The following is a 27,430-nucleotide window of genomic DNA, read 5'->3' on the forward strand; positions in this document are numbered from 1 at the left end:
GCCGCAGCGCGCTGGCCATGGCGGCCATTGGAGGGTGAATCAACGGTAAAGGAAGACCTTTCTCTCTGTCTCTCTCTCTCTCACTCTGTCTCTCTCGCTCTCTCTCTTTCAAAAAATAAATAAATAAATAAGCACATATTTGAACATATGTACATAAATGAAGCATGCCAGTTTACTTTTTACAGTTGTGCTGTAACATAAAATGATTCACTTGTTAGTTTGTTTTCTGGAACAATCTCTCTGTATGCTTGATGATGGCCTAGAAATCATAGACAGCTGAATTATCCATAGGCGAGTAGTTTCAAACGAACAATGTAAAAATCCTTTAAAACACACACAGGCACACACAAAGAATGTACGTGCATTTTTAGCTGTTTGACTTGAGGTGGAGGGGCTTTCCAAACAGGACCTACCCAGCACCGAGCACCATGCACTGAGGTGATGGCCTGGGGCCTGAGCTGCAGCCGTGGAGACCAGAGATGTTGTCTGACTTTAGGACTCCATGGCCTCAGTTACAACTCCCCTGCATTTTATTATTTTTTAAAATGATTTATGTATTTGACTTGATTTATTTGAAAGGCACCATGTTGGAGTCGGAGAGACAGAGAGCTCTTCCGTCTGCTGGTTCACTTCCCAGATGGCCACAAGAGCCAGGGGCTGGGCCAGGCCAAAACCAGGAACCCAGAACTCTATCCAGGTCTCCCACGTGGGTGGCAGGGGCCCAAGCACTTGGGGCATCTGCTGCTGCTTTCCTAGACCATTAGCGGGGAGCTGGGTAGAAGCAGAGCAGCAGGGACTCAAACCGGTGCTCCAATACAGGATGTCGGTGTCGCAAGCAGTGGCTTAACCTGCTGCACCACAACGTGAGCCTCTGCTCCTCACATTTTAGAAATGCCAGCTGCCACTTCCAGGGCATCATCAATCAGAACTCAAGTGTGTCTGGGGCTCTCCGGGTTTGCAACAGCTACTGGAGCCGAAAGGTCAGGACTGGGTGTGTGTGTCTGTGTGTGTCTGTGTGTGAGCTTGTGCATGGATCTGAGATGGTGTGGTAATGGTAAGCAGTAGGCTGAGGCAGGCAGTTGGGCAGCTGGGATGGGTGAAGGAGGCAGCCTGGGGGACCTCAGTCATTTCCCCCACAAATGTTTGAGCTAACTGGGTGATAAAAGTCATTCCCCGCCCCTCCCTCAGGGCTGTTTGAGAGAGTGTGGGCCTGGGGAGGTGAGGTTCTTCTTTGATAGCTCTGGGTCCCCTGCAGGCCATGGAGCAAGCCAGCCATGGCAGGCCCCCAGGGAAATGTCCCATGTGGACACACATCTGTGTGCGCGGCAGGAAAGAGGAAGGGATTCAGAGATTGTGAGGGATGGTCGGGCCATCCAAGCCCCACCAGGGTGGGTAAGGAGCGCTGAGCAGCAATTGAAAGCAAAAGCAGCTACAAGAGGGGAGGGGAGACAGGACCCAGCGAGAGAAGAGGAAGGCACCGAATCAGCCTTGGAACTGGGGTGAGTGGGACCTCAGTGCCCTCGCAGTCCGAGTCCCTTTTCAGTGCAGGGAGAAAACTGAGTTCAAAGAGGTCCTGTGAGTCGCCCACGGCCACACAGCTGGTTAGTACCAGAGCCAGTGCTGAGGCCTGGGTCTTCTAGGGCCTTTGCCAAGCACATTGTCACACCTCCTCTGATAGAAGCGGAGTTTTAAGGTCCCTTGTGCTTGTAGATCTGTCTCCCTGTGGTGTGGACTTTGGATGGGGACGTCATTCAGCCCGAGCAGGGAATTTACCTGCAGAGGAGCGATGGGCAGGCAGTGTGGGCACAAGCAGCAGGACAGGGTGGGCCCAGGGTTAGGAGGATGCGGGGAGGAGGCCTGGCTGCCCAACTTCTGGTCCCCTTAACCACACGTCTCTCCTCTCCCCCACACCCAAAGCACCCCAGCCTGCAAAGTGCTGACAACATGGATGCACTGCTGCTAGGCATGGCCTCCCAAATTGCGGAGCGAGAGGACCATGTGGTGGTTGAAGATGTGCGAGGTGAGGCTGAGGCTGTCCCCGCAGGCTGTGGACCCCTGTCCCCTGGAAGGAAATCTGGCTGGCCCTCCAAAGCCAGGCAGGGAAGGGTGCCCAGGGCTGGGAGCCTGCACTGTGCTTGCTGCTGAGAGAGCTCCTGACCTGCTGACCACGGCCCCTTCCCTGAGGCTGGCTGGAGTGGCCTGGGTAGGAGGCCACATTTGTGACCCTGAGCTCCCTCAGACTCTCTCGTCTTTCATTCCTAGATTTCTGGCCGGGGCCGCTGAAGTTCTCCCGCACAGACCACCTGGCCAGCTGCCTGCAGCGGGGCCGCGATCTGGGCCTGCCCTCTTATACCAGAGCCAGGGCAGCTCTGGGCCTGCCTCCCATTGCCCAGTGGCAGGACATCAACCCTGCCCTCTCCCAGAGTGATGGCACTGTGAGGAGGGGTCAGGACCCAGAGGGAAGAGTGGGAGGGCCGGGGCCCGGCTTGAGAGGTGGGTGATGGGCAGTAAGGTATGGGCTACCTGAGACAAGAACCCAATGAGAAGATGGGCAGGGCTCACCCCAGGTCACCTTTCCACTTCTCACACACCAGGGTGGAGACTACCGGACTACCAGGTTTCATTTTTGGACTCTGTTCAGATATAGCAAGCACTGAATGGGCATTTCTCACGTCCTCCTCCCTCCAACTCCCTGAATGGGTATAGAAGGTCCTTGACTTAGGACCAAGCTGTGCTTTCATGCTGTTACACCTGAGCCGTCACCCAGGCAGATGGCATCCTTGCCAGCCCACACACCTGTTTTGGCCGCCTTACCATTTTGGCACCGCGGTGTTTCTACGTTGTGTGCCTGTTTCACTGCATTCTGCACTTGCTCTTTTATAAAGCTGTTGGGAAATGGAGACTTGAAAGACCGGTGAAGAAGTGATATGTGTGAAGAAGTGATACGTGTGTGGGCTCATAAACTTCATAATATTGAAATCAAGATCAGAATTACCAGGCACATGATGCATAGCAAATCTTTAGCCTATAGTGGGCTTCACTGGAATGAAGCCTTAAAGCTTTGGGATCTTAGTTGGAATTAAGTTGGGCAACTGCCTATTTACATTGTAGAGAAAAGAGCTAGAGTAAAGGTCAGGAGGAAAATGCTGGTGATACTTGTGTATTGTTGAAGACTATCTCTAAAAGGCAGGGATTGGGTATTTTTTAGTTCCAAAGAATGGGCGGTTTTTATAACACATCATTCTGCCATTCAATTTGGCATATTCTGATTTTGCCACTTCAACTTTCAGACATCTCCAAGAACAAGTCATGTGCAGGATTGGCTGGCTTTTTATTCCAAATTGGTAAAACAGGCGGCAGAAGCTATGAGAGGGTTCCCAGAAATGGTTAACCTATGCAAAGCGCTCAGAGCTGTGCCTGGGGCGTAATAAGCACTCTGTGGGAGTGAGTTCTTGTTTCTGTCATTTATTGCTATTATCCCTGGAGCTAATCCCTGGGAGCCATCTCTTTGCCCAAGGGTAGATGACAGAGCCTGTCACTCACTCTTGCCCCTTCCTGGTTCCAGGTGCTGGAGGCCACAGCTGCCCTATACCACCAGGACCTGTCCCGGCTGGAGCTGCTCCCAGGGGGGCTCCTGGAGAGCTATGGCGACCCTGGGCCCCTGTTCAGCGCCATCGTCCTTGACCAGTTTGTGCGGCTGCGCGATGGCGACCGCTACTGGTTTGAGAACACCAAGAATGGGTAAGGACTGCTGGGCCCCACCTCCGATTCCACCTGATCTGGGCTCCCAGAGCCCCAGCCTGGCTTCACGCAGCCCCCTTAGGCCCTTGATTCCCAGATGGCCCAGCTCCCCCTTCTGGGCTTTCGGGTCTCTCCTCATTCTCCGGGCCCCTGGGTCTGGGGCCGGGGGGACTCATCTCACCCCAGCAGCTCCCCCTCTCTCCCACCCTAGGCTGTTCTCTGAGGCGGAGATAGCCGAGATCAGAAACACCTCCCTACGTGATGTTCTAGTGGCCACCACCAGCACAGACCCCAGCGCCCTGCAGCCCAATGTCTTTTTCTGGCTTGCAGGTGAGTGAGCCGGGGGTGGCAGGAGGGGGCACTGGGTCCACAACCTCCCTCCTCAGCTGTGGACTGGGTCCTGTGTGACTGGACAGCAGCTTCAAGGGGGCACAAGCTATGGTCCTGCTCTTAGGAACTTTGGGTCGGGGTGTGGGGGCTGCTACAGTCAGCTGCGTGGGCTCCTCGCTACACAACTCCACGAGGTGCCAAGTGAGAGCAGGACCGGGTGAGGAGGCTCACATGTGGTGGGGGTGGGGGTGGGGTGTAACGTTAGGAGGACAAGTGCAGCGCGGATATTCCAATCCCACAGCGGCCATGAGGCGAGCACCCTGTGTGTTGTGCACGCAGCTGTGTGCATGTGTGTGAGAGAGAGAGACTGAACTTCAATCTCAGCCGACTTGTTACCCAAGTAGACAATGCCACAGTCTGGGTGCACCAGCAAAGATAAGCAGCCCCTCTTGGAACTCTGCTACCCAGAGCAGTCCACCCCCTTTCTGCCACCCTGACCTCTTCCGTGACTGTATGCCACAGCCTGTGTCCCAGTACCCAGGACTCCGGCTTCCTCTTCTTCCACAGGAGATCCCTGCCCGCAGCCAGGACAGCTCAGCACCGAGGGTCTGCCAGCCTGTGCCCCCCTCATTGTTCGGGACTATTTTGAGGGCAGTGAATTTGGCTTTGGAATCACCATTGCGACCCTCTGCTGCTTTCCCCTGGGTATGGTAAAAGTGGTAGGCAGGATGGGGCTGGGTGGGAGGTACAAGCTTGTGGGCGAGGCTGGTGTGATGCCATCTGACAACAGCCATAGAGAGTACAGTCACTCTGGATGAAGGAGGAACCACTTAGAGCAGGAGGGGATATGAGAAGGATCTGACTTGCAGGTAAGTCAGCACAGGCAAGATCTGCCTCCTTCTTCTCCTGGGATCCCCGTCCCCCCTCCCACCCCCAGGGCTCAGGTAGGTCAGGAGCCATGGAGGGTCCACAGCCCATAACCTGATTGTGGCAGCTGGGTCTGGGGAACCATCAGAGGCAAATCTCCACTCGAGAATCAGGAGTGGGGCAAGGGCTGGGGCCTCCGTCTTTGTCAAGGCTGTCTGTGTTTGGCTCAACCCGCGGCCTGGCTGAATGCACCTCTAGTCTGTACTTACTTTGGCTGGGAAGGGTCCTGCATGCTGGACGCAGGGGAGTCTGGGCAGGCATCTTAGATGCCACCAAAGTGCCCCTTGGGATGCAAAGAGGCTCTCCCTAGGGATCATCCTAATTTCAAACAATTGGGTGAGCAGACTTAGGAGATGGGGACAACAGGGGTCTTGCCAAGAAAAGGTGTTGAGTTGCTTCCACCTCCCCAGACCCTTCCCTCCCCTGAGCATCCTACTGCCTCTGCCCTCCCAGTGAGCCTGCTCAGCGCCTGGATTGTGGCCCGGCTCCGGATGAGGAATTTCAAGAGGCTGCAGGGTCATGACTGCCAGAGCACCGTATCGGAGAAACTCGTAGGGGGCGTGGAAGGTAGGTGGGGGTGGGGGGGCTGGCCTGGGTGGCGGAGATGACACAGCTCAGGGTGACAGTCCTTTGCCTCACCCCAGGAGCCCAAGGAAGAGGCCAGGGATGCAGTCAAGGCCAGGGCAGGTGGGGAAAGCTACAGTAGCATTTGGTAGAAATTGGGCCTGGAGCCTTCCAACCTCCAGAGCCCCTTCCAGGGGTCCCAAATACAGGTGCTGTGATAGAGGTGGGCGTTGTGGTGCAGTGGGTTAAGCTGCTGCTTGGGATGCACGCATCCCTTATCAGAGTGCCTGATTCAAGTCCTGGCTCCTCTACACTTCTGATCCAGTGTCTTGCTAATACACCTGCAACGTAGCAGATGATGGCCCAAGTGTGCTGGTTCCTGCCACCCACATGGGTGACCTGGAAGGAGTTTCTGGTTTCTGGCTACAGCCTGGCCTAGCTCCAGCTGTTATGGACATCTGGGGAGTGAACCAACAGCTGAAAGATCTCTCTCTGTCTCTCTGTGTGTTTGCCTTTTTTTTTTCTTTTAAAGAAAATGAGTCAGGCCGGAGCCCTGGCTCAACAGGCTAATCCTCTGCCTTGCGGTGCCAGCACACCAGGTTCTAGTCCCGGTCAGGGCGTTGGATTCTGTTCCGGTTGCCCCTCTTCCAGGCCAGCTCTCTGCTGTGGCCAGGGAGTGCAGTGGAGGATGGCCCAAGTACTTGGGCCCTGCACCCCATGGGAGACCAGGAGAAGCACCTGGCTCCTGCCTTCAGATCAGCGTTATGCGCCGGCCACAGCGTGCCGGCCGCGGTGGCCATTGGAGGGTGAACCAACGGCAAAGGACGACCTTTCTCTCTGTCTCTCTCTCTCACTGTCCACTCTGCCTGTCAAAAAAAAAAAAAAAAAGGAGTCAAAAAAAGGGGTTGGGGGAGACTGTGATAGACTCATGTGTGAAAGTTGTAGGCCTCTGCCTGGATCTCGCAGACACTGTGACTCACAGATCCCTGAGAACCACTGCTTTGTGGCCTCTCACACTGGAATTCCAGGTGACAGAGAAAGGATTAATGAAGCCCCCAAGTCAGACTGGCATTGGAATGTTCCAGCACTAAGGGTTGTTGATCCTTAAGCAGATTTTTAAACTCTCCAACCCTATCTTTTTCTTATCTCTAAAATAGAAATCATAATGGCACCTCCCTTAAAGGTTTATGATGAACTGAAATAGTTCATGGAAAGCAGTTGGTGTAATTGTGGACATTCAGGAAATGGTAGACACTGCTCTCCTCGTGAGCTAAGGCACAGCACCACTGTCAGGGAGGGGAGCCATACTCGAGCGTGGGACAGGATGGGAAGGCCTTGCCCTAACCCCAGCCTTGAGCAGGCCCTCTGCCTCCCAGGGGGCCTCTGGAGGACCCCCACCGACCCTGCTGATTTCTCTCTCTCTCTCTCTCTCTCTCTCTCCAGCTTTGGAGTGGCAGGGCCGCAAGGAGCCCTGCCGACCGGTACTTGTGCACCTGCAGCCGGGGCAGATCCGCGTGGTAGACGGCAGTCTCACGGTGCTCCGCACCATCCAGCTGCGCCCCCCGCAGCAGGTCAACCTCATCCTGTCCAGCAACCGTGGACGCCGCACACTGCTGCTCAAGATCCCCAAGGAGTACGACCTGGTATGGCCCAACTGGCCCCTGGTCCCTGTGCACAGCCGTAGCCAGGGAGGCAGCCAAGCAGCAGAGTGGTGTGTGTGGCTCTGGTCTCCAGCAGTAGTACCTGATGGGAGACCGGAAGGCCTGCTCAGCTGCTCGGGGTCTGCTGGATGACGGGAGCACCACAGGCCCTCCTTCCCCTTGCAGACACAGCCTGTCTCCTCTCCTCCAGTGAAGGCTGGCACATCCAGCTGGGAGTCCTTGGAAGAAGCTAGGACCTCTTCCTTGAACCCTTATTTCGAGACTGAGTGAATTTTTAGATATTTTGGAGGGGAGCAAGACAAGAGGCTGATCTTGGGCTTTGCCTCTGCATGGCTTATCATCCCCTGCATTCTTTGGCCTCCCTGCCTTCCCCTCCCTTCTCCAGGGAGTGGAGAGAAGCATGGCTCTGTACCTGTGCCCTGGAAGGCCAGTTCTACACCTATAAGCGAGTCACTGAACCCTATTGAGCCCATTCCCTCTTCTGTAAAGGGAGCTACAAGGCCACTTGCAAGGCCAGTCCAGTGGCCCCTGTGATGTAACTGGCCCCAGAGGCCTTGACAAAAGGTTGCTGTCACTGCTGCTGCCCGGCAGGTGCTGCAGTTTAACCTGGAGGAGGAGCGGCAGGCGCTGGTGGACAGCCTTCGGGGGGCTCTGAAGGAGAATGGGCTGAACTTCCAGGAGTGGGAGCTGCGGGAGCAGGAGCTGATGCGGGCAGCTGTGACCCGGGAGCAGCGGAGCCACCTCCTGGAGACCTTTTTCAGGCACCTTTTCTCTCAGGTATGGACATGGATCAGCTCTATCCCAGTGGGTCTTGTCTGTTGCATGCTTACCTGCATGAAACATGGGGTGATCCGGGAGAAAGTCAGGAGCCCCAGTTCTCACAAATAATCAGCTCCATGACAAATCTGGGCAAGTCAGAGGGGCCCCGCCCCCAGGTTTGAAGCTCCAGGGTGCCGACGCTCAGGAAAGACCTCACCTGCCTGTCACTTATCTCTCTTCTTAGGGCTGCCCAGGCTTTCTGAACCAACCCAGGGCAAAGACAGGCAGAGTAGGGGCCATGAGAGCCGTGGCTCACCCCTCCTGGGGGCCCCGCAGCTGCCAGAAGCCTCTCTGGGCACTGCTGTCCACCCTGCGGACCTCTGAGAGCCTTTGGGAGGATGCGGGAAAGCCAGATGGGGGAAAAAATGGAAAATGAGTCCACATCTGGCACGAAAATAGAGGCAGCCATGGAGCGTGCAGCAGAGTGGAGAAACAGGAGAGAGATGAGGGAGATGCAGAATGGTCCCCACTGGCAGAGTTTATGGCGCTGGGAAGATGAACAGGAAGGAAGACAGCTGCAAAGAATAAAGGCTGTGAGCGTGACCAGGGAGTAAGTAGTCCAGGAGTTCAGAAAGGCCAGCAAGCCTTCAGCCTGGCAGGAGGCCCAAGAGAGGGGAGATTTGGCAAGGATTCAGAGAAAAGTTTGGGTTCAGAGAAAGGAGCAGGACGAGCTGAATGGAGCTGCGCTGTGGAAGGGCATGGATTCATGTTGGAGGAGGAGCAGGGTTGGCTCCGGGAGAAGACGCTTGAGGGAAGCTACCATCTAACGGGCGGTTCCTCTGTGCCTGGCACATCGTTTGAAGTCATTTAATCCTCAAGCAAGTTGAACTTGAGCATGCACAAGATCGGAGTGACCCTCAGCCGGGCTGATTCCTTGCCAGGGCCGGAGGCAGGGGCTGCGCCGCCGTGCTCAGCTGAGGCTCTGTCAGGATTAGGGGAGCTGCCGGGGCTGGGAGGTGAGGTAGGCTGCTGTGTCCTGGGGTACCTGCCAATCCTCTATGTCTGTACAGTGCTTCCAGCTTTTCAAACACTTTGCACACAGCCTTTCTTGTTGCTTCTCACAATAACCCTATGATAGGGCAGGTGAGGAAATGAATCACAGACAACGAAGAGGCTTGCCTGAGGTCGTGCAGCAAGCACGTGGCAGAGTCTGGGATGTGAACCCAGGTCTCTTGCCTCCAGCCCCAGGTTCTTTCCATAAAGCACCTTCTTTGAAGCTGCGACACTTACCTCACAAAACCCTAACCAGGCCTGGATGGGGTACCTTAGTTGATAGACAGGAAAGACAGGTAGCATGGCTTGTGGCTTGCCTGCCTCTCTCACGGTCTTTTCCCTTCCTCCAAGGGCAGCCCCTGGGTGGGCTGGAGACAGCCCCTAGTGAGAATTCTCCCTTCCCAAACCCAGCTTCTCCTCAACCCAACTCAAGTCCTGTCTTAGTTCAAACTCATTCAAGTGTCAATAGAAGAAGCTCACTGGAGCTGGCTGGGAGAGGGAGAGCTGTCAGCGAGCTCCTCTCTCCAGCTGCCTTCTCTTCTTTCTGTGTCTCTGCCTTATTCAGTACCTGTGTCTGAGCATTGGAGGAAGAAGGCACCCCAGGACTCCTAAGTTTCTTGTGCTCAGGACAAGATGAGCCCGGGACCTCTTAGCTCCAGTTCCAGATCCCCAGTTTAGGTTAAGCATGCAGTCAGCGAAAGCAGGTGGCCAGGGTTCTACAGAGCAAACATAGTCCTAGGACAACCTATAAGGGGTGGAGGGAGTGTCAGGAAGTTACTCCAAGAGGTGGCTCCTCTAGGGCTCAATCAGCCTTCAGGTCAACAAAACCCTGACTCCTTCCCTCCCTCTGCTGCCGTCCGCGTGCAGGTGCTGGACATCAACCAGGCGGACGCGGGGACCCTGCCCCTGGACGCATCCCAGAAGGTGCGGGAGGCCCTGACGTGCGAGCTGAGCAGGGCTGAGTTTGCCGAATCTCTGGGCCTCAAGCCCCAGGACATGTTTGTGGAGTCCATGTTCTCTCTGGCCGACAAGGACGGCAATGGCTACCTGTCCTTCCGGGAGTTCCTGGACATTCTGGTGGTCTTCATGAAAGGTGAGGGGGCTGAGGGAATGATTGTCCACATCAGAGAGGTGGGACAGGGGCTGGGCACCGAGGCTGACCTGTTGGAGATGGGGAAGCCCTGGGGCCAGGCCAGCAACCATGACAGGTGTTTGGGAGAGCCCAGGTAGGGGTCAGGTGGCCCGGCAACCCCTTGCTGTGTCCAGCAGAGGGTCTCCTGGCCAGCCTGGGGTTGGGAAGGGAAACTGGGGCTGTCCCAGCAGAGTGCTCCTTCTCCCAGGCTCCCCTGAGGAGAAGTCCCGCCTTATGTTCCGGATGTACGACTTCGATGGGAATGGCCTCATTTCCAAGGATGAGTTCATCAGGATGCTGAGGTGGGTCCTCTGGGACAGTCAGGAGAGTGGGCCAGGGCAGCCACAGCCAGAGGAAAGAGCTGGGACATGAAGGAGCGAGCAGGGGCCTCTCCTTACCCAGGTAACCTGAGATTGTAATAGCCAGGAGAGGCTTGGGATCTGGCCCAGCAGGTCCCTCAGTGGGGGGCACTGAAGGCCTGGGGAGCTGGTCAGTGGGCTCTTGTCTGACGGCTCCCCCCTCCCACTCCAGGTCCTTCATTGAGATCTCCAATAACTGCCTGTCCAAGGCGCAGCTGGCCGAGGTCGTGGAGTCCATGTTCCGGGAGTCGGGCTTCCAGGACAAGGAGGAGCTGACGTGGGAGGACTTCCACTTCATGCTACGGGACCATGACAGCGAGCTCCGCTTCACGCAGCTCTGTGTCAAAGGTGGGCCAGCCTGGCAGCCAGGGCTGACCTATCTGATAGGCACAGTAGACACAGTGCCTGCAGAGAAGCCCTTAGAAATGTTTTCATTTCTTTGAAAATCAGAAGGAAAAAAAATGAACATCCTAATAAGGAGTACGTTGTAAGGTTGTATCCATCCTGAATTACATTCTTCTTGATGGTGACACCACTGTAAGATATCGTTTTTCGTTTAATTTTTATTATTTTAATGGAGGAAGTGTCCCAAGAAGGCAGAAGTGTCCAGGGCTCAGGTGGGTAGGGTTAGGATGTGCCTGGTGCCCAGGACAGCAGGGGACACTGTATCTCCTTGTTAGAGCCCTACCTGGGCCAGACCTGCCTCAACTGGGAGGTCTGGTTGTGGGGGTGGGGTGTTGTCTCTTGGGTTTTGTCACCACCGTACCCCCTGGCTGAGTGCTCGGCAAATGTTGGCTGAGTGCATGAAGACACAGTTCTGTTGTCCTTCCCCCTACTTCCTGCCCTACCTGTGTTGGACTCAAGTGGGCCAGGGCTGGAGTCGGAGTGAGGAGGGAGCAGGCAGCTGCCAAGGGCATCTGTCTGGAGCCTGTGCTACGCTGTTAAGGGATTCTCACTAGAACATGTCAGGACCAAACCCAGCCCCTCCCAGGGAGCCCAGAAGGAGCGGGGCTTGGCTGCCTCTGTGTGGGAGAAGCACAAGTCAGGCAAGACCCAGATGGGCCTCTGCTCAGGGCCTCCCTGGCCTGGGGGTGAGGGGAATCGAGAGAAAGGAGACCCAGCACTCCCGACTCAGCAGTGCTTCCCCGGTCAGTTGGCATCTGGGCCTGAGGGGTGGGGCGGGGGGACCTGGATGTGAGCCCAGACCACAGAGTCCCCGGAACATCTAGTTCCTGGGGTGGAGGTAGCAGTATGCTTGGAGATTGAGCATTTCATAGAAGGTTGGCATTGGCTGTTGTTTTGCTTTTAATAGTTGTGACTTGTTATTTCCTCCAGATTCATTCTGAAAGATTTCAAACCTGCAGGAAGGGAGTAAGGACAGTACTCAGAGATGTCCGTTCCCCTTCCCCTAGGTTTCCCATGTATTTCTGTCATGCCACATTGGCTGTTTGCTGGACCGTTGGAGAGTAGAGACATCTACACTCTGTTTGGAACACTCTGGTTTTATTTTGTTCAGCTTACTTGCTCTGGGCCTGGGTTATAAGATCAGGGCCATCTTCAGGGTTGGTTCAGAACTTAGAAGCAAGCTGGAGATTCCTGCATCTCCTGTAAGAATATGGATTCTCAACTCAGCCCAGAAAGGAACAACAGGGTAGTTTATGGGAGGTTTTTTCCACCCAATATTTTATTATGAACCTTTTCATGTTTTAATGTCTATTACAGAAGAATAAAGAGTACTTTCGAAGGAGCTCCTATAAACCTACCACTTAAATTCTAACTCTTGGGAGGCTTTTTGGTTTTGTGTTTTGTTTTTAAGACTTATTTTATTTATTTGAAAGGCAGAGTTACAGAGAGGGAAACACAGAGGGAGAGAGAAAGAGATCTTTCATCCACTGGTTCACTCCCCAAATGGCCACAATGGCCAGGGCTGAAGCCAGGAGCCTAGAACTCCATCCAGGTTTCCCACATGGGTGGCAGGGGTCCAGGGACTTGGGCCGTCGTCCACTGCTTTTCCCAGGCCATTAGCAGGGAGCTGGATTGGAAGTGGAGCAGCTGAGACTTAAACCGGCACTTTATATGGGATGCTAGCATTGCAGGTGGCAGCTTTACCCCCTGTACCGCGATGCTGGCTCTTGGGAGGATTTTAAGCCAGGGGCCGTTAGCAGGATTTTTGTGGCAGAACAGGCTTCAGAGGCAGGTTACACACAGTTCCTGAACTCTCCCATATGTCTGATGCCACCAGTCCCAGGAGGGGACCTGAAGCTGGACACATTCTCCTGCCTGGCCTTCTTTGCTCCAGGCCTTCTCCTTCTGCGTCTGGGGACACAGGCTGAGGCTGGGACTCTCTCTAGTGCCTGCACATGGGAAAATGGGGGTGCTGTACATGTGAGCCTGGGGTTGGGCTCTGGGCTCCCACCTAGCCTAGTTCTGCACTGCAGGGGTGGAGGTGCCGGAAGTCATCAAGGACCTGTGCCGGCGAGCCTCCTACATCAGCCAAGAGAAGATCTGGTGAGCCCCACCAGGAATGTTGGAGGTGGGGTGGAGGGGCTGCCCTTTCTCTCCCCAGAACACCCAGGACCTCGACGGACTGTGAATGCAGGGAACGCCTTCATACACTTTAGAAAATGCACCCCTTTTACTGCGTTCAGACACAGCCCCACCCCAGGCAGGCAGAGAGCCTATGGAGTTCAGCACCCATTCCGGGTCAGGCCGGATGCCCCTCTGAGGGGCACAGGCTTATGCTGTGGTCTCGGGTGGGACCCTCAGACCCCCTGTGGGAGTCCTGTCCCCTGGCTGCCTGCTGTGAGCTTGCCTCAACAGAGGGGTTTGGAGGCAGACCCAGGGCAGCAGAGGACCAAGTGGCCGAGGTGGCCAAGGTCCAGTCTTGCCCTTCCTTCCTAGTCCCTCTCTGAGAGTAGGCCCACGCTGTGCCCGCAGCAATGCCGACCCTGAGCTGACGCCACAGAGACTGCAGTGCCCCGCGGACACAGAGCCCCCGCAGGAGATTCGCCGGAGGTTTGGCAAGAAGTGCGTCTTCCCTTGGAGCCCAGGCCCTCCCTCCCTTTCCCCCTCCCTCCCTCCAGCACACATCCATCCACCCTGCACCACACTGAGCTCTGCAGTGCAGGCAGGGTGAAAGATCTCAGCGCAAGCAAGGCACAGGCAGCTGAGAGTGGTACTGGTCATTGGCGGGACAGAGCCAAGAGCACAGGGCTTCGGGGTGCGAAAGTGGAGCCTGGGAAGTCAGAGGCGGCATCAGGGAGGAGGTGTTCTTTGAGCGTCCAGCAAATGCTGAACACGGGTGCCTGGTTGGGGCTGGGAGCTGCGGGCTGGGCGGGGAGGGGGCTGAGTGTGGAGGGACAGCGGGATGAGGGAGTGCACCCACTCTATCCGTGCCCACTCGGGAGGCGGTCCTTCGCAGTCTGGGGGCCCCGACCCTGCTCCGCCTGAGACCTTCGCTCTCGGCCTGCGGCGGCTGCGCTGGGAGAGCAAAGCGGGTTTCCGCTAGCGCCGAGCCCGTGTTCCCCAGGGTAACGTCGTTCCAGCCCCTGCTGTTCACCGAAGCGCACCGCGAGAAGTTTCAGCGCAGCCGACGCCATCAGACAGTGCAGCAGTTTAAGCGATTCATCGAGAACTACCGGCGCCACATCGGCTGTGTGGCCGTGTTCTACGCCATCGCCATCGGGCTCTTCCTGGAGAGGGCTTACTGTGAGTGACGGCCCCCATCGCCAGTCCAGGAGTGGGATCTGTGGCGAGTTACGGACAGTCCCTGGGCGGAGCCTGCGATGAGTGACAGTTCCGGGGCGGGGCCTGCTATGAGTGACAGCCCTGGGGCGGGGCCGGCGGGGCGCGACCCCTCGCTCACCTACCTGACCTCGGCGCAGACTATGCCTTCGCGGCGCACCACATGGGTATCACTGACACCACCCGCGTGGGCATCATCCTGTCGCGGGGCACGGCGGCCAGCATCTCCTTCATGTTCTCCTACATCCTGCTCACCATGTGCCGCAACCTCATCACCTTCCTGCGGGAGACCTTCCTCAACCGCTACGTGCCCTTCGACGCGGCCGTGGACTTCCATCGCTGGATCGCCTCCACTGCCATCGTCCTCACAGGCAGGCCCTGGGGTTCTCGGGCTCTCCGCAGCTTGTCCCGCCCCTGCTGGCTTCCCCGCCCCCTGAGAGCCGCCTCCTCTCTGCCTGCTTGAGGGTTGGATGGCCCTGTCCCTAAGGATGGTGTTGGCCAGGGCTGCAGTGTGAAGGGTGCCCAGGAGCCCCTCGCTGCCCCATGCCTGCCTCTTCCCGCACTTTGGAAGGCACCTCAGCACCCTCCAGCTGTCAAGTGACTAACACCAAAGAATCAGTGCACATAATGTGTTATTACTCCCTCCGTTTATATTTATTTATTTATTTATTTTTGCATTTTTATTCCTTTTTTCATTTATTTATTTTTTTATTTAGTAAATATTTATTATGAGAGAGAGACAGACAGAGAGAGACTGAGAGAGAAATCTCCAGCCACTGGTTCACTCCTCCAAACACCAGCAGCAGCCAGCACTGGGTCAGGCGGAAGCCAGGAACCTGGAACTCATGCAGAGTTCAGAGACCCAACCACTAGAGCCATCACGTGCCGCCTTCAGGCTGCGCTCTAGCAGGAGACTAGGCCCGGGGGCACAGCCGGGGCTTGTGCCCAGACACTCCCATTCAGGATGTCGGTGTCCCACTGTCCCACGCAGTTTTCTTAACCACTGCCCCAAACACCTGCCCTGTCGTTCACTGAAACATAACTTTCTGCGAGAAACTAAAGGAATGAACTTCTCATGGTATAATTCTGACTCAGTGTGGCTCACGGATGGTGTGAGGGAGAACCAGCAGGTTGATGACAGCTCAGAAGTCCAGGCCCCCAGCTCTGTTTGGTGGGGGTCCTAATCTTGAAATGGGCTCACACCCCGCTGGGCTGGCCCCAGGCTCACTGCCTCCCTCCCCGCCCTGTCTGCTGCCCCTTAGTCTTGCACAGTGCTGGCCACGCGGTGAACGTGTACCTGTTCTCCATCAGCCCGCTCAGTGTCCTCTCCTGCCTCTTCCCCGGCCTCTTCCCCAATGATGGGTGAGTGGGGCTGTGAATATGTGTGTTGGGGTGGGGGGAGTCTCTGCTGGCACAGAGGAGGGCGTCACCTTCTAGATGATGGCGCTCACCATGACCAGCCTGAGACCTCAACCTGTAGTCGGTAGCAGGGGAGACTGGAGCCTGGGCTGGAGGCCTTGTCCGGAGGGTCCCCTCTGGAAGTCCCAGAGTTCTCGTCTCAGGGACTCCCTTTGCTGTCTCTTCCACATAGATCTGAGTTCCCCAAGAAGTATTACTGGTGGTTCTTCCAGACGGTACCAGGTGAGAGGCCTCCCTGCCCTGCATTTCTGGGCCTGACTCCCAGCTGCAGGCTCTGGGTTCTGGGTGTCATGGAGCACTCAACGGCCCCGGGGTGGGGGGGGCAGGCTCTGCCTTCCAGCCTGAGGATGCCCCTGGGCAGCAGCAGGGGACTCAGGGACTCTGCCTTCCAGTCCTCCTCTCAGAGCATGGCTGGGTTTCTGCCCCCACCCTGGGCTGGTTCTTCCCCTGGCAGGAGCTAGCTAGCACCTCCCTGGACTAGCCCTCAGTGGGACGGGCATGGACCCTGCTACACTCAACCCCCGTGCCAGTGGCTGCAAGGACTGCTGTCGCCTAGCTGCGTGGCGGACGGATCGGGCTTTTTGTCAAGTCAGACAGAAATGCTCCCCCAGTGTAACTAATTCCCTTTAATCGCACGTGTTGGAGTTACTAGTTATGAATCTATTCAAGCTCTTTTGGTGCCTATTTATATGTTCAGTCTGTTGCCCTCCTTGGGTAACAGACTTTCTATACCCACACCTTGGCTATTTTTTTTTTTTAATCCGGAAACGATCCGCTTTCAACTTCAGAGGGTGCGTGCTAATTCCTGCACCCTGGGATTTGGTGGGTAAGACTGTGTTTATGCTCTTCTCTGTGCTCAGGACTTTACAGGCTTTGGTTAGATCCCTCCTTAACCTTTGCTTTCCCACGCTGCAGGGCTCTAATCTTCCTAATTTCCGACTCGCTCCTTCCCGCTCACCCGAGGGGCCATGCCTTGTCTCCCCACCCCCACCTTGGCTCCAGGATTTTCCTGTGTTCCCTGCCTGAGGTTCCTTGTGAGAGGGTGGGCTTCCCACCAGTGGGGGGCTGGCCTGAGCACAACACGGCCCCACCCCCTCACTAACGGTGCCAGTGCTGGTGCTTCCTGCGGTGGAGCCCAGTGTGCGGTGCAGGGACAAGGACCATGCCTTGACTCCATGAAGGCACAGTTTCTGGTGTCCGGCCCTGAGGCCCAGAGTAGATGCTCTGTGTATCTAGGACACATTTAGACAAGGCCATGGCATGCCAAGCTTTGCACTAGGATTTAGTGGTGAAGCAGCCTCACCTGGCCCCTGTTCTGATGGACAGTGACAGACAAAAATCAAATAACACCAGTGGAAAATGGCCAAGGCCAGGGCCAGTGTTGTGGTACAGAGGATTAAGCTGCCACCTGCAGCACTAGCCTACCATACGGGTGCTGCTTCGAGTCCCAGCTGCTCCACTTCCAATCCAGCTCCCTGTTAATGCCCCTGGGAAAGCAGCAGAGGAGGGCCCAAGTGCTTGGGGCCTGGATGGAGTTCCAGGAACCTGGCTTTCGCCTGGCCCAGCTTTGGCCATTGCAGCTATTTGGGGAGTGAGCCAGCAGGTGGAAAACCTCTCTCTCCTTCTCTCCCCATGCCTCCCTCTCTCCCTCTCCAACTCTGCCTTTCAAGTACATAAATCGTTTGAAAAATTGGCCATGGTGACAAGGGTGAGCAAGGCTAAGTAGGGTCTGCTGCAATGAAAGGGGCAGGTGTTCAGTGCTGTGGAGGGCAAGGAACCCCCACTTTGGGCAGTGCAGTGGAAAGGGGACCCTGACTGAGGGAGCCTCAGAACAACCCCCCACTCTACAAGGCACGAATCCTCTGCCCTCCACACCCATTTCCATTTTACAGGCCTCACAGGGGTCTTGCTGCTCCTGGTCCTGGCCATCATGTACGTCTTCGCCTCACGCCACTTCCGCCGCCGCAGCTTCCGGGGCTTCTGGCTGACCCACCACCTCTACTTCTTGCTCTATGTCCTGGTAAGAGCTTCTGGCTGTGAGCCAGGCCCACAGGGTGTGAGCAGGATGTTCCCAGGAAGGCACTAAAGGCTAGGATGTTAATTTGTCATCCCTTAATTATCTCAAGGCTCCTCCACATCCCTCTCCCAAGGTGGAGGTTGGAGTACGGAGCTCCCCCTGGGCTGACCCCAGAAGGTAGCACCGGCGTGGGTTTTGCCAGAGCAGCTCTGCCAGGCCAATGCACGTTCCTTGCAGACACTCCTGCGTCACTTCTGCCTAACCAGTCTCTCCCCTCTTTGAGTGGTTGCATGGGGACCGCCTGTTCCCAAGGGAGCATGACCCTTCTTGGAGAAACCTATCCTAAGTGGGTTCTTCCACTTCTGTTCTGATCCTGTTTGGAAGGACGTTGGCCACACCACCCAGCTAAGTGCCACCTGTAGTAAAGTCAGCGAGCTTGCCCAAATGTCTCTGGTTGCATTGCTGATAGAAGGGACTTTTAGGACTCCACCTGCTCCTGCCTCCCTTCCTTCTTGGGTTCCCTTCGCCTAGCCCTGAGTTTGTTGTCAGCTGCTGCAGCTGCTTAGTCCCTGTGCTGTGGCTCTGCTTGCCTGCATTTCCCCAGAGAGCACCCTGAAGGCCCTGCTGAGATGCTCCGATCTGTCCCAAGGCCCCACTGATCCCATCAGTTGATGTCTTGGCTATCAGCTTTCAAGGAGCTCAGAGCCACTATGACTGCCTCCTTTATCCACAGGCTTCAGGCGCAAGTGCAGGTAGGGGTCGCCTTTGTGTCCGCCCCGCTGCCTAGGTCACGTTGACCTGTTGTCTGATGCAATTCTGCCCTCACTGATGGGTAGGAGGAAGGTCTGTTGCACCTGCCTGAAGATAGCTTCCCGCCCTTCACTTAGGCTGTCAGCCAGACTGATACTGCTCATTTCTGAAAAGCTCCTTCCCTTCACTGGAAGTTGTGACTAATGTATTCCTCCCTCCCCAGTATCACGCGGAGCCCTAGCACCTGCAGCTGCTGCTTCTGTTAGGGGTGATGTTCTTGTTCTGATGATCAAGCACCTTCTCTGAACTGGGTGGGAGACCCACAGCGTGGCCAGTCTAGGGCCCTAAGACCAAAGCAACTTTCTCATTTATCCCTGGGTTGTGGACATCACTGGGGCTCAGAGGCACCCTTTCTGCCACCAAGAAAGCCCCCTGGGGCCCAGAAAGGTGCAGACCTCCCCTGCTGGGCAGTTCCAGCCCAACAGTAGGGCCAAGGTACCCTCTTCCATCCCACTTATCTCTGGTGTGGCCACTTGACATTGGGCAGAAAGAGAAGGTACAAGGAAAGGATTCCACTGTAGAGTAGGCCCTGGGGAAAGGTGTTCAGGATCCTGACCCAGGCTGTCAGAAGCTGAGCTGGCTGGCTGCCCCCACCCCTACCAGGAATCTGCAGCCACAGCCTTGTAGTTTGTTATTTTTTAAAAAGCCAACAAAAAAGGGGTGTGTAAACAGAGGAGTATGAGTCATCTTGCCATTGTACTCCGGCTGCTTGGATGATCCAAAAGCTTCGGGGGTGGGTGTGGCTTCACAATGAAAGAGGAACCTGGGGAAGGCAGAGCCAACTGAGAGAAGAGCTCAGAGCTCTGTCAGTCCTGTGGGGAAAGGTGCAAGGATTTGGGGACACTTATCGGGGGAAGAAATGCTTGAGTGAGGGGTCGGTGCTCAGCTCAAGGCATGTTGGTGGAGGGCCTGTTCTGATCCAGCTCTTGTGTGAGGCCCAGCAGAAGATGGGGGAGACTCTCCCTACCCCCAGGCACTTAGGGTTTGCTGCAGAGGTCAATGCCACACTCACGAAATGATCAAAATGAAAAGGCAGGCTAAGAGAGTCTTGCAGACAGGAAGTTATAGGGAAGGGGATTTCAGTTGGCTAAACTGGTTAGGGAAGACTTTGGGCCAAGACTTTAGGAGAGAGAAGCTGGACTCTGACAGGGCAGAGTGGGAACTGAAGAGCAACCCAGGGAGGAGGGAGGGCCTGGCCACAGGTACAAAGGTAGGAAGAATGATGGGACATTCCAGGGACAGATGAGACAGGGCTGGCCCTGGATGGCCATAGAGCATTAGGTGGTGGCTGTACATGCTGGGGAACACGTTGGGGCTGCAGCGTGGCTGAAGGGCCATGTCACATGGCAGAGCGTAGACAGAGCAGAGCAGAGGTGGGTGAGGAAACCAGGTCCGGGTAACATCCCAGACTTGGGGCAGCAGCAGGAGTGTGGCCAGTGCAGGAGATGGAAACGAGGGTCCTGAGAGGCAGAGAGGCAGAGAGGGAGGGGCGGTGGCGCACGGCTGAGCCTTGGCAAGGAGGGCGTGGCCCCCAGTGCTGCAGGCTGCCAGGAGCGGGAACAGGAGGTCTGAGAGGAGCCCTCACTGGGGAGGTCCTAAGGTGGGGTGGAGCCAGGCTGACCTGGACTCGGAGCAAGTGAGTGGGGCAAAGCCGGGCCAGTGGTGTCTGACCACATAACACACACACACACACACTAGGAGAAGGATGATAATTGTGAATTATTTTAATGGAAAAGGGGGTCTAGCGGGGGGGGGGGGGGGTTCTCAACCCTCACAAAGGAGAGGATAAACTGGGGAGCCTCCTTTCTCCAAGAGTTACTGAGCACCTCGCACGTACCAGGCAGGAGCCCAGAGTATGGTGCAAACAGTCCAGCGGGGGAAACAACAGTGACCAGGTAAACAGTGAAACCAGCAACAGGACGGTGGAGGGTGACCAGGGCTCTAGGCAGCAGGGAGATGGGAAGAAAGCATGGAGGGGTGGACCAAGGAGGTGGTATTTCTGCTGGGACCCAAACATTGAGACGGAGCCAGCTGCAGGAAGAGCTGGAGGAGCAGCAGGGGTACAAGTCCAGGGAAGTCCACCTGGCTTGGTCTAGGGTGGTAGCGAGATGGAAAATAAGTCTCATTGCTATGAGATGCCTTGAGGACGGGGTGGAGGGTGCTTAGTTTACGACCTGGCAGGAACAAGGAACATGATGAGGTGGGGATGGATCTGCCAGTGGGGCCCATACCCTGTGCTAGGGACCACAGGGTCTCAGCTCTGCTCTTCTCCCCAGCTCATCATCCACGGCAGCTACGCTCTCATCCAGCTGCCTCGTTTCCACTTTTTCTTCCTGGTCCCGGCACTCATCTATGGGGGGGACAAGCTGGTGAGCCTGAGCCGAAAGAAGGTGGAGATCGGCGTGGTGAAGGCAGAGCTGCTGCCCTCAGGTACCAGCCTGGAGGCTGTTGGGGGCTGGCTGGCACTGAGGGAGCCAGCAGGACAGGGCAGTTTGCACCACCCATCTCCTGGCCTGGGCCAGTGGAGGTGGCAGGGACGAGGAAGCTGGTAGGAAGAACTCTGCCAGGGACCTGAGCCTCTCACTGCAGAGAGCAGGGAGCCAGGCTGCCCATTCCTCGCTAACCACCGGCCCTGGTGCTGCCCAGCGTTTCCTCTGGGGTACCTGCTCAAGAGGAGAGCCCCTCCCCACATAGCCCAGAACCAGGGCTGAGGCCATGGCTGTGGGGGGAATTCTCTGGAGCCATACTGTTGCTGGGTTCAGCACAGCGGACTCTCGCACACCGTCCCTCCCCAGGAGTGACCCACCTGCAGTTCCAGCGGCCCCAAGGCTTCGAGTACAAGTCAGGGCAGTGGGTGCGGATCGCCTGCCTGGCTCTGGGGACCACTGAGTACCACCCCTTCACGCTGACCTCTGCACCCCACGAGGACACGCTCAGCCTGCACATCCGGGCGGCAGGGCCCTGGACCACTCGCCTCAGGGAGATCTACTCCCCCCCAACAGGGGACAACTGTGCCAGATACCCCAAGGTGCGCAGATGTGCCCCATCCTCCCACTTCCTCTTAGCAGGCCTTGGTCCTGCAGCACCTACTCCCTGCTATGTTGCTCCCTTCTCTCCATCTGGATTCCGGTGCTTCCAGACAATATACAGGCCCTCTCATCCACCTCACTCCATAAACCTACCTGCCTCCCGTTTCTGCCTTCAGAACTACGGTGGTGGCCGAGCTGAATTCAAAACCCTTTCCTCCCCTGCCCCACAGCTGTACCTCGATGGACCCTTTGGAGAGGGCCACCAGGAGTGGCATAAGTTTGAGGTGTCGGTGCTGGTGGGAGGGGGCATCGGGGTCACCCCCTTTGCCTCCATCCTCAAAGACCTGGTCTTCAAGTCATCAGTCAGCTGCCAGGTGTTCTGTAAGAAGGTAAGGGCCCCTCTCCCCCATCACTGTGCCCCCCGTGCCCCTCCCTAACCTCTGGCCCTGGCGTCCCTGATCTGGGCAGGTGCAGGTTGACATCCCTGACTCAGGACAGAACTGGGCGGCTGCTGCGTGCCTGGTTTCCAAAGGCTGCATCCACCATCATGGGGTGCTCTGCGCAGCACTGCCGGGCTGGGGAGAGGAAAGGGCTCCCTTGGGGTGGGGCACAAGTGAAACTGGTTCAGCCCTCAAGAAAAGGAAGCGAGCTGGCAAGGCAGGGCTGCTGGTGGGCTGGGTGGGCCCCGGGAACACAGCCCAAGCCCTCGGGCCCCCTTCACCCCAGTCCAGACCTGGCAGCAGGTCCCTGCCTGTCTCTCTGGGCCTGGCAGCAGGTGAGTCAGGGATGGCGGAATGCAGCGGGCAGAGGCCCAGCCCATGTGCTGTCAGCGCTCAGAGGGTGACAGGTCCCCTCCCCTCTACCGCTGCTGCTTAACCCTCAGCAGCCAGAGCCACTCCTGGCTGGGTCTCCTCCCCTGGGGCTCTTGGTGAAGTGCTCCACAGCCTGACCTGCGCCCTCAGGTGGCTCCAGCGGGACTCTGCAGGGAGTAGTGCTCTGGGACCCGCTCAGCATGAGACAGCAGCTGCCCACCCAGTAGGCCCTCAGCTGTCCATGGGGTTGGGGGTGTCCTTTCGCCAGGCCCCCAGGCTGTCTCTCCCATCCACCTCTCTGTTTGTGAGCTCAGAGCCTGGCCGCATCACCATCTACCCAGGATATCTGGGGGTAGCCTGGCTGAGATCAGAAGTGTGCTTTCAGTGTGGAGGCTGTGCTGGGTCCCGAGCTCTGGCTGTGTCTGCAGATCTACTTCATCTGGGTGACGCGGACCCAGCGGCAGTTCGAGTGGCTGGCTGACATCATCCGGGAGGTGGAAGAGAACGACCGTCGGGACCTGGTGTCCGTGCACATCTACATCACCCAGCTGGCCGAGAAGTTCGACCTCAGGACCACCATGCTGGTAGGTTGGGACGGGAGGGTGGGCAGCCAGGCTCGGCAGGTAGGGGGCACAGGACCCTTAACCTCCAGTCCCATCTCCCGGCTGTGTGGGCTGGGCACTGACGCTGCCTGTCCTCGTACCCCCAGTACATCTGCGAGCGGCACTTCCAGAAGGTGCTGAACCGGAGTCTGTTCACGGGCCTGCGCTCTGTCACCCACTTCGGCCGCCCCCCCTTCGAGCCCTTCTTCAACTCCCTGCAGGAGGTCCACCCCCAGGTCAGTGCTCCCCGTACCCAGGTTTTCCTTGCCTTCCCTGCCTGGGTCTGAGCAAAGCTCCCAACCCTGCTCCATCAGGGAAAGAGAGGCCAATGAGAAGCCAGCCCTTAAGAGACTGCTGGGGTGATGGGATGGCGAAGGGCAGTGGGGCTGACCCTGAGTTGCCAAGGGGACCGGAGCTGGCCACCTCTGCATCCCTGATGTGTTGCCCAGAAGGGAGGGCGAGATGGCTGGGCTAATCCTTGCCAGGATTCAAGGCACCGTCACCCTGACACTGAGCTCATCTGCACTGTGAACAAGACACTAGCCTGCAAAAAGGCATACCGCTGCCCCTCATCTTGAGCACCAGCTAACCCACCCCCAATAGAAACACCCACCTCACATTTAACATAGCTCACCGGGTGCAAAGTGAACCTTAGCAGCACCAGGGGCTCCTGCTGGTCTTTTTTTTTTTTTTTTTTTTTTTTTTTTAATTTGACAGGTAGAGTTATAGACAGTGAGGGAGAGAGAGAGAGACAAAGGTTTTCCTTCCATTGGTTCTCCCCGCAAATGGCCGCTACGGCCGGAGCTACGCTGACCCGAAGCCAGGAGCCATGTGCTTCCTCCTGGTCTCACATGCGGGTGACCAGGGCCACAGCAGAGCATGGAACTGGAAGAGGAGCAACCAGGACTAGAACCTGGTGCCCATAAGGGATACCAGTGCTGCAGGTGGGGGATTAACCAAGTGAGCCATGGTGCTGGCCCCTCCTGAACAGAGTGAGCCCTCGTCAGCACACTGCAGATGAACCAGCCAGCCTCCACTTCCCCCTCCTCCTCCAACAGGTCCGGAAGATCGGGGTGTTCAGCTGTGGCCCCCCTGGTATGACCAAGAACGTGGAAAAGGCCTGCCAGCTCATCAACAGGCAGGACCGAACTCATTTCTACCACCATTACGAGAACTTCTAGGGCCCCCTGCACGGGGCTCTGCCCACTGCCCCCTCTCCTCGCCTCTGCACGTCTAGTCTGGCTGCCTCAGCCTTTTCGCCTGCCACCTCCCCAGGTGTGGACTCAGGGACCCCTTCCCTAGACCTACAAGCTGCCTTTGCCTGGACCAGCCAGGCAACTGTCAAGGTCCTAGAGGTTGGCAAGTAGGGGAACGGTTGGTTTATGGCAAAGGGAAGCCTCTTCTTTCAGGCTAAGAAAAAACCTCAAAATAAGCTGACATGTTCGGGTAGCACATGTATGCACGTGTGCAGGGGGCCCGCAGCTAAGGGGGAAGTGGGAACACAGATGCTGCCATCTTAGAACACTCTCCCAGGCACCCCATTTCAAGATGGCCAGCAAATGCCTCAGAGTAGGTAAGGCTGGACGCACAGCAGACATTTCACAGGCCCCATGAGCACGCTGCGGGGTTGGGGGTGGGGGTAACCAGCAGTGGTCTCCCCTCATCACACCCTGCAGTCAGACCCTGGGCAGCGCTGCGAGTGTGTGCACTGCTCCTCCACCCCGTAGTCTCCTTTACAAATAAATCGCTTCTCTGCCTTCAAGGTTTCCTTATCCTCCCCCAGGGACACACGCAGAGAAAACCACTCACCAGGCCAGCTTTCCAGGCTGGTCTGGACGTCTCTCTTAGCTCACCAATACTGGTGGGAGAAAGAAACTGGCCCAAGGCCAAGTGCCCCAGCAGGAGACCCTGCTGTCTCCTGCCCCAGGGGTGCCCTTTAGTGACTGGTGGCAGGCGGGGGGGGGGGGGCACGTTAGTGCGTGGCTCTGGAGCATCATGATGGGGGAAGGGGAGAGGGAGAGGGAAGCAGGCTGTTGGGGCTCCTGGAGGAGGTGGGCTGGGCAGAGGGGAGGAGACACAGCTGGAGCCTATAGTGCAGGGCTTGCTTGAGGCCCTCAGTTGCTCCCCGCCCTTCTCCGAACAATAGAAGGCACCTGTGCCTAATACCATCCCTAATACTCACTTCAGGCAGTGAGAATACAGCCAGAGACAGATGATCCTGTTACCCAACCGCTCAAGTCTCCCGATAGGGCAACGCTGTAGATTTCTGAAACCAGTTTCAAGCGAGCTCTTCTATCGCCCCCAAAGGCTTTCTGCACTTGCTAGATCACGTGTCACCTGGATCAGAAACTGCCACGTCCTGTGACTCTCACTGCACTTGGGGGTTGCCCATCAGACTGCCCTCCGAGGGTGTCTGTCCCGCACACGGGACAGCTTCTGTTCACCTTGCTAGTGGGAACAGCGGGGCGGGGGCCTCCGCCGGTCCAGCGGCGAGCGTGCCCAGTGCCGGTGGTTGAGAGAGCGACCACCAGGGGGCGCGCGCGACCAGCCCCGCCAGGTTCGGCGGCGAGCTGAGGCACGCAGGCTTCCCGGGCTTGACCCACCCGGCAGGGGTTGCGGGAGGCTCGGCCGGTCGCGGCTTCCTCCGGGAAGGAAGCGAGCGAGGATCCCCGCAGCCCGCCCCACCCCCACCCCCCATGGCCGCCACTCTCTCGCTGGCGCGCCGCCTCTTTGTCTCGGCGTCTCCCCTCCTCCCAAATGGCTTTGGCAGGAGATCCGACGCGCTCTCGGGGCGCCGCGTGGCCGGCGGGCCAGGGTCCCCCAGCCCCGGCGGGCGGTTGCGGGGACTAGTTTGACGTCTCGTCAAGGGAAGGAACTCGATGCTTTGAAAAATGTTCTCGGCCGGCCTGCGCCTGCTCGGGAGTTGATTTATAAACCAGAGCCCGTGCTCCCCGCCCCCGCCATTCCGGGGGCGGCGCCGAAGGCGCGGACGCGGCCGTGCCTGGCAGGATCGGGTTTATTTATGGCCTCTGGCCGCGAGCCGGGGCGGCGCGGGGACTGCACAGCTCCCTCGGGTCTGGGCCCTGTCCGCCCCACCCCCCAGCGCCGTCTCAGTCCCCGGGGTCTGCCTGCCCGAGCCCAGCACCAGGCTCTGCGCGGAGCCCGCCGGCTGTCTGGAGGCCAGAAGACGGCCGGCTGCGCCCTGCACGCACACCGGGTGGGAAGGGCCAGAGCCGCCAACAAAGTCCCTTGGAGACCAGCGGTGCCCGAGCCCGCGTCCCCCGTGGTCTCTCCCCGGCTCCGGAAAACCCTTTACTCCAAGGCCCTTCCCCTTCAGAATAAATTAAGGAATTTCCAGCGTCCGCCCCCTCCCAGGGAAAGGGGAAGAAAGGTTTGTGAGCTCCTGGGCCCCCGGAGGAGCCACAGCCCGGAGCCGGTGGCGGCGGGCCCAGGCCGGCTGCAGGTCTATCACAGTGCCCTGGCCTCGCGTCTACAGAGTCCGGATGGCCACGGGGTAGAGCAGGGACATGTGTTCGGCCCCCTTAATGGGCAGCTTGCGGCTGGCGTAGTGGTGCACGATCTCGGGCACGCTGCTGAAGGGAGGGCTGTTCTGGCCCAGCACGTACTTGTGCTCCTTGGTCCGCGACAGCTTCATGTGCATGAAGCCCTGACTGCTCCTGGGAAGAGAGGAGACCTGGTGAGGGGGGCCGCCCTCCCACAGCCAGTGCCGGGTGAAGGTGCGTGGGTGGGTGGCATCAGGCTTTGTGGGAGGACACTGGGTGTGCCGAGAATATGTATACAGTGAGCGTACAGGGTGTGTGCAAGGGGCACCCCTCCCACCGTGGGCTCCAGGTACCCTAGTCCTCCAGCCTGCGAAGCCAGGCCCAGTTCACCGGGGCTCTTCCTGAGCTGTGGGGTTGGCTCCCTGGTGACTCACGTGGAGCCACAGATGCTGTTGGCGGGATGGTGGGTGGGCAGGTGACAACCCAGACACGGTGGGGGTTCTCTTGCAAAGACAGGGAGGGGTGAAGCAGATCTGGAGGTGTCCCCCCCAATCTGGGGGTGCTCAGCTATCTCCTCCTGGGGACACCCCTCCACCCTCTTGCTATCCAAGCAATCAGCCCTTCAGCCTGGGATGACATCATCCTTCTTCAGGCTGCAGCTCTATGGCCTTCCTCGAAAGGACACGCCCACTGCCTCTCCCATCCCAACCCACAGCTCAGTAATCAGCACGCGTGCCCGGCTCCACCCCCAAGACCAGGACCCCACTGCTCGGAGCTCTGGCCAGCTCCTAAATGTCCAGGCACTCTGAGCTGTTGAGGGGCAGTGGAAGGTTGAGGCCCCCAGTGAGAACTGCCAGAGGGGTGGTCTGCCAGGCCCCAGGCCTGAAATTTACTCAGAGGCAAGGGTGAGGGACCTTTGCGGGAGCCCCCGGCCTGGGCACTTTGCTGCTGGCCGCAGCCCACTTGGG

General features: G+C 57.6%; 2 protein-coding genes across 10 annotated transcripts in view; one reads left to right on the plus strand and one right to left on the minus strand.

The window, feature by feature from the left end:
- Window positions 1–24,716, plus strand: part of DUOX1 (dual oxidase 1) — a 33,268-nt gene extending 8,552 nt beyond the window's left edge. For 2 of the 3 annotated variants that reach the window (XM_070054122.1, XM_070054121.1), the window contains 25 exons: window positions 890–980; window positions 1,918–2,020; window positions 2,263–2,435; window positions 3,566–3,741; window positions 3,953–4,071; window positions 4,639–4,776; window positions 5,452–5,565; window positions 7,006–7,205; window positions 7,815–8,000; window positions 9,903–10,128; window positions 10,376–10,469; window positions 10,699–10,874; window positions 12,965–13,034; window positions 13,428–13,553; window positions 14,056–14,234; window positions 14,411–14,641; window positions 15,533–15,632; window positions 15,862–15,911; window positions 17,582–17,709; window positions 20,793–20,946; window positions 21,312–21,544; window positions 21,776–21,934; window positions 22,786–22,941; window positions 23,067–23,195; window positions 24,018–24,716. In XM_070054122.1, coding sequence (XP_069910223.1) covers window positions 890–980; window positions 1,918–2,020; window positions 2,263–2,435; window positions 3,566–3,741; window positions 3,953–4,071; window positions 4,639–4,776; window positions 5,452–5,565; window positions 7,006–7,205; window positions 7,815–8,000; window positions 9,903–10,128; window positions 10,376–10,469; window positions 10,699–10,874; window positions 12,965–13,034; window positions 13,428–13,553; window positions 14,056–14,234; window positions 14,411–14,641; window positions 15,533–15,632; window positions 15,862–15,911; window positions 17,582–17,709; window positions 20,793–20,946; window positions 21,312–21,544; window positions 21,776–21,934; window positions 22,786–22,941; window positions 23,067–23,195; window positions 24,018–24,140 — 3,634 coding nt within the window. In that variant the 3' untranslated portion in view covers window positions 24,141–24,716. The remainder of the gene's footprint in view (window positions 1–889; window positions 981–1,917; window positions 2,021–2,262; window positions 2,436–3,565; window positions 3,742–3,952; window positions 4,072–4,638; window positions 4,777–5,451; window positions 5,566–7,005; window positions 7,206–7,814; window positions 8,001–9,902; window positions 10,129–10,375; window positions 10,470–10,698; window positions 10,875–12,964; window positions 13,035–13,427; window positions 13,554–14,055; window positions 14,235–14,410; window positions 14,642–15,532; window positions 15,633–15,861; window positions 15,912–17,581; window positions 17,710–20,792; window positions 20,947–21,311; window positions 21,545–21,775; window positions 21,935–22,785; window positions 22,942–23,066; window positions 23,196–24,017) is intronic. The other variant, XM_070054123.1, reaches the window with a different exon arrangement.
- Window positions 24,717–25,957: 1,241 nt separating this feature from the next.
- SHF (Src homology 2 domain containing F) overlaps window positions 25,958–27,430 on the minus strand; it is a 114,830-nt gene continuing 113,357 nt past the window's right edge. For 6 of the 7 annotated variants that reach the window (XM_051822416.2, XM_051822417.2, XM_051822418.2 and 3 more), the window contains one exon: window positions 25,958–26,636. In XM_051822416.2, the coding sequence (XP_051678376.1) occupies window positions 26,450–26,636 (187 nt within the window). In that variant the 3' untranslated portion in view covers window positions 25,958–26,449. The remainder of the gene's footprint in view (window positions 26,637–27,430) is intronic. The other variant, XM_070054125.1, reaches the window with a different exon arrangement.

The sequence above is a fragment of the Oryctolagus cuniculus genome, chromosome 12 (genome assembly GCF_964237555.1).
Source record: "Oryctolagus cuniculus chromosome 12, mOryCun1.1, whole genome shotgun sequence".
Taxonomy (NCBI): Eukaryota; Metazoa; Chordata; class Mammalia; order Lagomorpha; family Leporidae; genus Oryctolagus; species Oryctolagus cuniculus.